This window comes from Mesoplodon densirostris, chromosome 7 (genome assembly GCF_025265405.1).
Source record: "Mesoplodon densirostris isolate mMesDen1 chromosome 7, mMesDen1 primary haplotype, whole genome shotgun sequence".
Taxonomy (NCBI): Eukaryota; Metazoa; Chordata; class Mammalia; order Artiodactyla; family Ziphiidae; genus Mesoplodon; species Mesoplodon densirostris.
Genome location: NC_082667.1, coordinates 12,154,181 through 12,163,869, shown reverse-complemented (window position 1 = coordinate 12,163,869; position 9,689 = coordinate 12,154,181). Strand labels below are relative to the sequence as shown.

Below are 9,689 nucleotides of genomic sequence, written 5' to 3'. Positions count from 1 at the left end.
TTAAAATCCAAAGGCTAGAGAGAATTTTGCGTTCCCCAAAACCTTCTTGAATGCACCTTTAACCTCTTTGTTCCTCAGGCTGTAGACTATAGGGTTCAGCATGGGAATGACCATAGCATAGAACACAGACACCACTTTGTCTGTGTCCATGGAATGATTGGAGCTGGGTTGTAAGTACATAAAGAGGACTGTACCATAGAAGATGGAGACTACAGAGAGGTGACTAGCGCAGGTGGACAAACCTTTTTCATATCCCTTAGCTGAGTGCCTCTTCAAGACAGTGATCGATATGAAAAGGTAGGAAATCAATATTACCAGAAGAGCAAAAAGGACATTAAAGCTTGAAATTAAAACAAGAACCACCTCACTAATGTGTTTATCTGAGCAAGAGAGAGCCATGACAGCTGGAATGTCACAGAAAAAGTGCTGGACCACATTGGACTTACAGAAAGAAAGACTGAATGTGCCTCCAACATGGATGGAAGCATTCAAGAAACCACATGCATAGGAGCCTATGGCCAGACATGTACACACACTTGTCGTCATGGTGATGGTGTAATGTAGGGGTTTACAGACTGTTGCATAGCGGTCATAGGCCATTGAGGCTAAGAGGAAATTTTCCACCCTGGCAAAGGCTGCAAATAAGTATATCTGAGCAGCACATGCATTGTAGGAGATGACCTTGTCTCCTCTAAGGAACCCAGCCATCACTTTAGGTGTGACAGCTGAGGAGTAGCCAAAGTCCACCAAAGACAGATTAATGATGAAAAGGTACATTGGGGTGTGGAGACAGGAATCCAACAGGATCAATGTGATCATCCCCAGGTTTCCAAAAGCACTGATGAGGAAAATGAGGGTGAACACAATAAAGAAGGGAATCTGAAGTTCTGGGGCATTGGTTAGACCCACCAGGATGAAATCTGTCACATTTGTACCATTCTCCATGTGTATTACTAAATTCTCTGTAGTAATGGGAAAGCAAGGAGCATCTGGTAAACAGCAAAGAGATTGCACTGAAATTTAAATATATAAACACTCCGTTATTTTTTCATTTTATGATGGCAATAAATTATTCTTCATGATTCTCTGATCTAAAGCATTGATTGAAAAAAACCTTAGTAAATAAATTATCTTATAGTTACATACTGTTGAAGCTGAAAGATCCATACGGATTATATGGCCAACTTCCCATTTGTGCAAATGAACAACCTGAGCTGAGGTGCAGAAAGAGATTATTATTTGTCTTAGGTCACATATTTGTCATAAATACATGTCCCAAATCAGATCACTTCAATCTATTAACAGCTTATGTTTATACAGTGCTCAGTCCAAGTACACATTTATGTTTAATTTGTTTAAATATGGTTAATCTTCTAACAAATCTACAAAAGGTTAAGTGTTTTGAGCAAGTTTACACATGTACCAGCTGACAGAGTCAAGCTTTGGACCCAGGCAGAGTGACTTCCAAGACACATGATCCTAACTGAAGTTTAATTGAATTTATTTTAACTAAATTCATATATATTCATTGTATACACTAGACCAAACTCAATGCTTGTAGATGCACAGTGCAGAAACTAAGATATATATGTAAACTAGATATAGTGGGGAAACTAGCACAGCGGCAGTACAGGCATGTACAACCAGAAAGGCAATTATAAAGAGAAATAGTGTCAGAGCTTAGGCTCTGGAAAGAGGGGCCTATGTGTTCAAAAGCAGCCCCACGGGCCTCCCTGGTGGCGCAGTGGTTGAGAGTCCGCCTGCCGATGCAGGGGATACGGGTTCGTGCCCCGATCTGGGAGGATCCCATATGCCGCGGAGCGGCTGGGCCCGTGAGCCATGGCCGCTGGGCCTGCGCGTCCGGAGCCTGTGCTCCGCAACGGGAGAGGCCACAACAGTGAGAGGCCCGCATATCGCAAAAAAAAAAAAAAAAAAAAAAGCAGCCCCACCATTTACTACCTGGGAGATATTATTACTGAAATAACGTCTTGAGCCTCATTTTCTCTTATCTATAAAATGAAGATGGTAATAGAATCTTTCAAAAGGAATTATTATAATAGTTAAAAGAGATAATCCATTGTTTTAAAAGCACAACTTGGGTGTTAACACAATCCTGATGAACTGTTATGTTATCGTTAGGATGAAATGATGGTCTCCATCTTGGTTTAGGAAAGGTGGGTGGTGATATGCAGGGTCTCAATGTGTGGGTGAGTTTGAAGTCCTGTACACTCACTTCTCAATTTGCCTTTCCTTACACATTTTGTTCATTTAGCCTTTTCTGGGCCCTCCGGGATTTCTAACTCTAAATCAGCCATTTCTAATGAAAATTCAGGGACATTCAGCCTAGCTTGCTTTATTTTCCTTCTGATCCATATGTCAAGGAGTTTTCTTCTCTAAAACTCATTTTTACTCATTTCACGCTCATTCCTTAGCTGAATCACAGAAATAAAGGATTGATAAATCATGGACCAGGAGTTTAATTCTAGCCTGCACATCTGTTCTGGGGCAAGCTCCATGTTTTTATTTCTATTTCTTAACTGGAATTTGGAGCCTTTAGAAGTACATTTATTCTCTGGCATTTACTTTTCTCTAAAATCTTTCTCTTGCCATGCTGCCAGTTCACTTTACATTCCTAGTCTCTAAAGGCATTTGTGTTTAAAAACTTCTGACAAACATGATAAAATAACCTACAACAATTTATAGCATATGCTGTTTCCTATGATCTTTAATAAGAGAATTATATATTCAGATATAGATATGTCTCAATCTTCACAGTAAAAGTTAACACTATTATCAATATTTTTAAATAATTAAACAGACTTTGAGAAGTTATTTCCTAAATTACATGTGTAATATGTAGTAAATTCAAGATTTAAATGAATATATGATTCATTTTACAACCTATGCTCTGAATGACTGCTCTGTCAACTTTTCTAGATGTCATGAAAAGAGTGAGATTATGAGGTAAATAATAGTGAATGGGATACAGATCTACATAATCTCATGAGGACCCTTCTGGAATCTAAACAACAGTCAATTCAAACTTTTCTTGTGAGCTTCCCCTACGGTAACAGGGGAAGATAGTAAACAGCATGAAATAACCATCTACTGAATCAGAGAATCCTCTGTCTTATGATTTTGCCCATCCTCTTTAGAAATATAACATAGTGTCTCATAAGTATAACCGAACTTCCTACTAACGGAAGTATTTTGTAATTTGACTCCCAATTTCTTTCAGAAAAATGCTTATGACATTCTATTTTGAGCTCAAACAATTCATAGTATCAGTTTCATGACTGCTTTTACATGTATTACACTTCTCGCTCAAAATGTGTATGGAATATAGAAGCTTACCTGTCTCTTGGAAGAAAGTTCTGGAAATCCTCAATTTTTAGTCTGATCTGAAAAATCTGCCAGGGTAGAATGTATAAATTCTGTTGAGGAAGCTCTCTCTGTGGCACTAATCAAAAGTGCCCTTACAGGGCTTCCCTGGTGGCGCAGTGGTTGAGAGTCTGCCTGCCGATGCAGGGGACACGGGTTCATGCCCCGGTCTGGCAAGATCCCACATGCCACGGAGCGGCTGGGCCCGTAAGCCATGGCCGCTGAGCCTGCGCGTCCGGAGTCTGTGCTCCGCAACGGGAGAGGCCACAACAGTGAGAGGCCCGCGAACCTCGAAAAAAAAAAAAATTTCCGTACTCCAAAAGAGAAAACTGATATTAAGATAGATTTAACAACTTGTCCAAGTTATGCAATCTCATATGTGGCAAAGCAGGGATTCAAGACCCTCTTGTTCCTTTAATTTTTTTTACTAGATAAATATGTATGTTCCTTAAGAACTTCCACAGTGTTTGTAACATATTCTCTTGTTAAAAGTCACAGACACATAATAACATTCAAAACGTTCAATATTGAGTTAAGTATAAATCAAACGGGAAACTGGAGTCTTGATGTATTTTCCTAGAAAAGTCTGTCCCTGCAAATTTATACAGAATGTAGATTGATCAGAGGCGTATCTGGCTCCCTGAACAATGAACAGGAAATTCAGCACATTCACATGTGAGTCTCAAATCAGAAATTCAGTCAGTGGAAGAAAGGAAACATTCTACTGAGATGTTCTTCTAAGTCTTTGATCAAAAGGGAAAAAGTCCTCTGGAGCAAGATGATATTGAGAAAAAAAATACTTAATTGCATAGGAAGTAGCTAACATGAATTCTATGGTAAGATCTACTGATCTTTCTTCTCAGATAAGTCACTTAATTGCTTTGAGATTCTATATCTTCGTCTGTAAAATGAAGATATTAGAAAGGTAGCCCCCAACAACATCCTCCCTAAAAGACTGCCACTGTCATGAGAAAATAAGAGAATCCCTGTAATGTCCTAAGAAAGGGCAATCATCATAATCATAATCAAAGTCTGATTATTTGCAGGTATTTTCCCTGGACATTACTGCAGGCTCTCAGAGAACACCAGTTTGCAGGAAGGCCATTGTAGGTATTACACAACTATTGACAATCGGGTGAATGGATGAATGGTCAAGGGACTCTGGCACTTGGTCTGTTACCTATAATATAAGGTCCAATGGAGTCATATGAGAACTTGAAGAGTGAAAGTGTTACACACCCATGGAACTCCCAGGGGACAAAGCCCCCATGAGAGCAACAACAGGTCTTTATCTCACACTACTGGAGAACAAGCAGTGAATGTGTCTATAGGAATCCAGCTCTGCTTGTTGAGGGAGACCATGAGTGCATTAACATAACTTGTATTAATTCTCTTTGAATGCTAAAATCAAGTTATATCATTACTTCTGAAATTAAGATCGATGTAACAACTGAAATTAAGGGCCCCATATTGACATAAACACGGAGGAACAGGGACAGAGGTCTGTCATTAAGCCAAATGGATCCCAGAAAGAACTGCATCCCTTAATTCACTTGAAATATTTGTATCATTGATAAGAATTAATTATTCATTCAACTCTTTATTGATCCCAAATGAGTTCGGCCATAGTCCTGGCCCTGTGGGTACATATCCATGCAAAACAAACATGGTTCTTAGTTTCCTGCTTAAGTTTATATTGGAGAAGACAAACATGAAACAAACACACAAATAAGAATATAATAAAAATAGAACAAGGTGCCTATATGAGAGTGAACAGTAAAAATCTACTTTGAATTGATTGGTCAGAATGTTTTTCTCAGGAGAATTAACACCTTAGCCAATACATAAAAGATGAATAAAGGTAGCATGGATGATTGCCCCAAATGACATGAAGAGTTATGGTAAGACCTCAAGTTGTCAAAGAAGTTGGCAGAATCTAAAGAAGCCAAGTAACTGCAGTAGAGTAAGCAAGACCTCTTCCTTGTGTTCTTTACAGAACAAAATCTGTAAACAAATCCAAACAAACAAAAATGCTCATCCCAAACACAGAAATTATCAGGAGGAATGACTGGTATGTATCATAGGACCAGCACGGACAGCTGGTAAGAATAACTCAAATCTTGTCCTGCCTAAAGCAAAAACCATTGGGACTGGCATTTAGCTTTAGACTGGAGTTCATTTCATTCCAACTGATTTGGGAACCTGTATTATTGTAAGCCAAGTGATAACCTATTTCTCAAGGCGAATCCATCATACCTAAAAAGTATTCCTTACAACCTATGAGTTTTAAAAGCCCCAGTGCAGTAATTCCTAGGATTTACTTTGTGATTTTTGAGTAATTAATGTCTACTATATCAAGGCATGACTGAACGGAATTCTCACACCAAGGTATTTAGACTCTGCATATATCATTAATCACTATCTTATACTGCTAATGTTTTGAGTCTTTTTAAATTTTTTTTTTTTGCTTGTCCTGGTAGAAACAGCTGCTGCTCTTATTACTGGAAATGCATTAGAATCTTTCTTTCCTCTAAGTTCGTGCTTTTACCAGTATCTATATAGTGTGAGAGATATGCAGACAGACACATCGAGATTTAAATACCAGACTCTCCATTTTGTACTTATGAAACCTTTAGCAAGCACTTGAAATAAGATTGGCATGATGGTACTGTAGACATCATCACATCATAATATAGTTGGAAGGAGATTATATATATATATATATATCATATATATATATCATATATATATATATATTGTAGCCACTATGCCTAAGGTGATAATCACTCAAAAATTTTATTATGATTATTGTTATTCTTTTATTAGCTCACAAACATGCCTTGAGAACACGTGTATTAAACCCTTTTTTCCCCAAGAAATACAGACGCTTAACTTAAAATTGGAATATAAAACATGCACACAAATATTATGCTACAAATAATAAGTGATGATTATGGTCAGTGAAGTACAGGTCAGTTACTATTAGCATTTACAATGACTCTGATGTTAATTTCATTAATAGTATAATGTACATATATAATATATAGATTTATATGTTACACATATAACATATATAGTATAACATATGGCTGCTAAACATGTTACATGCTAGGCACTATCTAATATAGTACTCATAAAAACCCTGTGTAGACGTTATTACTATTCTCTTTTAAAAATGTCAAAAGAACACACTTGGAGAAAATAAGGAACTTGCAAAGGACACACAGCAGGTATGTGTGAGAATTCAGGCTAGAGAAATCCTAAGCATTACATTTAAGTTCTATGCTGTGATGCTAAGAAGGGTGTTACATACACAGTACAGAAGACCTGGTTTATGGTAGAAAGTAGATCACAGTAAGGCTGCCTGTCTCAAAAAGTGCTCCACAGAATTCTATTTCCTCAAGATGGTAATATTTACTCAAATATTTGTGATATGCTGCACAACCCTTTCATGGAGATTTACTTATATGTGAATTTAAAGTTAAGTTCATATTTGACAAATCCAGTGTTTCCTCAACTATATTTAATCCTGGACCTACTTTTTTAAGGAAACTCTACTAACTTTTTACAAAAAGGAGTGTGAGAAAAAAAAGTAGTAAAGTCATTCAAACAACTGGCTTGTTCCTCACATTTGGAATCATATTTTAATTTAATGGAAGTCAAAAAGGAAATCTTAAAAGCAGCCAGAGGAAAAAAAGAAGCATTATTTTCAAACTTGCAAAAGTGAGACTGACCAAATTTCTCAAAATAAATAATAAATTCAGGATGGAGTAGAGTGATGTCTTTAAAAGTACTAAGGATAAGTAACTCACAATCTAGAATTTTATAATCAGATATCCTATTTTTCAAAAATGAAACAAAATGATAACCCTTTCAGACAACAGATTAAGGGATCCAGTTGCCCACAAACCTGTACTGAAAGAAATACTAAAGGAGGTTCTTTGAAAAACAACAAAAAGATCCAAAATGAAAATACAGGAAATTAGAATAAGCTCTGGAAAGACTAATATGTGAGTAATACAAATAAATTTATTAACTTTAAAAAATAATGTTGAAAAAATCTTCTAAAGTTTAAATTATATTTAAAGTTAGAATATATGACAATAAAAGCAAAAAGGGGTGAGAGGCAATCAGAATCAAAATGTTATACTGTTCTTTCCTGGTGAGGGAAAAATAAAAATATTAAGGTACAACTTAATAAGTGAAGGATGAAAGTTGCAATAATAGGGGACAAAAAAGCAAAAGTAGTTAATTACTTAATCTGAGATAACCTTATTCCAAAAGGAAGGGAAAAAATGAAACAAAGAACAGGTGGGCTGAATAGAAAACAAGAGGCAGATTGAAACCCAACTGTATCAGTTATTACTTTGAGTGTTAAAGTTCAACAATTTCATGCAAAGACAAAAGCTTTTTGAACTGAAATATATTGAACTGAATATATGTATTTGAGTATCAAAAATGTGATAATATAAAACACTTGTTTCCTAATTGTTAAGGAAAAAGAAAGACTAGATGGCTTCTGCTACCCTTTAAGTTATGCTAACATCAACATTTCCTAAAGCTGCCCAAAGATGTAATCCCAATTCCTTTTCTACTAATTTTCTCTCTCTGGTTATAGCACCATAACCACCAACATCCTTACAAGATGAAGTCCGATGATAACTTAATAGGAGAAGCAGGTTATGGCTTCCACTTGGCACTGAGATCTAAATTATCTCTGTTTTTGAGGTATAATTGGCATGTAACAATATGTTAGTTTCGAGTGTACAACACAATGACTTGATATTTGTATGTATTACAAAATGATCACCACACTAAGTCTAGTTAGCATCCATTCCCATACATAGTTACAAAAATTTTTCTTGTGATGAGGACTTTTAAGATCTACTCTCTTAGCAACTTTCAAATATGCAATACAGGATTACTAACTATAGTCACCATGCTGTACATTATACCCCCATGACATTCATTGTATAACTGTAAGTTTGTACCTTCTGAATTATCTTATCTCAACCATCTGAATTCAGCTTTTTTTTTTTTTTTTTTTTTTGTGGTATGTAGGCCTCTCACTGTCGTGGCCTCTCCCGTTGCGGAGCACAGGCTCCGGACGCACAGGCTCAGCGGCCATGGCTCACGGGCCCAGCCGCTCCACGGCATGTGGGATCCTCTCGGACCGGGGCACAAACCCGCGACCCCTGCATCAGCAGGAGGACTCTCAACCACTGCCCCACCAGGGAAGCCCTGAATACAGCTTTTTGACCATGAGCGGATTCCTTGGCACTATATGTCAAACCTCAAAAGTCCTAAATACTAGATTTCTCGTTTCAGAGGGGAACAAAATGAATTCCTTCACTTCGCTTAGTCTCACTTTCTACAACTTTTTAATGGAATTACTAATAACCACCCTTGATGTTTTACAGAGTGCTTTGAGGATGAAATAAGACAAAGGATGTGAAATCCTTGGTAAATCACTCAGTCTAGATAAAAGATTCCTCTTGTTATCAGAGGGCTATCCAAGGTCATTCTGACTAATGTATCACAGCAATGTCACTGTGAAGGAAACGGCCTCCAGCAGTGAGACCCTGAGGACTCCCTTGTAACAAAATAAAATCAAGTGAACAAGGTTGCTCTGGGCACAGGTTGATCTCACTATAGTGGGTCTGAATAAAGCCAGATTGGGATTTAAGGGTCCAGTGACTGATGTCTTGAAGGGGATTATTCTGACATGAAGCTCTCAGGGAACAAGTACTCCTGTGATCCATCCACAGCTCCATGCCTCATGTACTGAATATTTTAATTAAAATCTTGCCTGTAGGGACCAAGTACTTAGGGAACTTGCTAAGCAAAGTCATGGATGTATGAATTGTTATTTCTTCTCCAGCATACCCATCTGTGCTCAAAAATACAGAAAAAGAGGTTATTAACATTCCTAGAAGCAGCTGATATGGACATCAGAGCAGGAAATGAAACACAGGCTGGGGCATCCAACCAGTCACAAAGACCTCAGACAACATTACTTCCATAAGTCATGTGGGATTTTTTTTCTTTTTTTTCCCTTTGGAAGTAAATATCCTCCTGTGTCTATTGTGCCCCTTGACGTCTGAAGTCATAGCCTGACTGGGAGTAAAATCCAGCACATGGCTGGTGCTCCAACTTTATTCTCTTCCAACACTAATCTTTGTTTCATTTTATAAATCTTGTGATGAAATTTTTATTTCTTGGATTTCTTACAATTAGATATGGGTTGTATGGTTTTGGAAGTGATTTATTTCTAAGTGGTAGAGACCTAAGCTTCTTGCATTTGTAAT

At 37.2% G+C, this 9,689-nt stretch overlaps 1 protein-coding gene across 1 annotated transcript; it reads right to left on the bottom strand.

Annotated features, from left to right (window-relative positions):
- Window positions 1–948, bottom strand: LOC132493752 (olfactory receptor 5B2-like). Its single transcript, XM_060104539.1, has one exon. It carries the CDS (start codon window positions 943–945, stop codon window positions 1–3), a length of 945 nt encoding a protein of 314 aa, XP_059960522.1. The 5' UTR covers window positions 946–948.
- Between the last annotated feature and the right edge of the window lie 8,741 nt (window positions 949–9,689).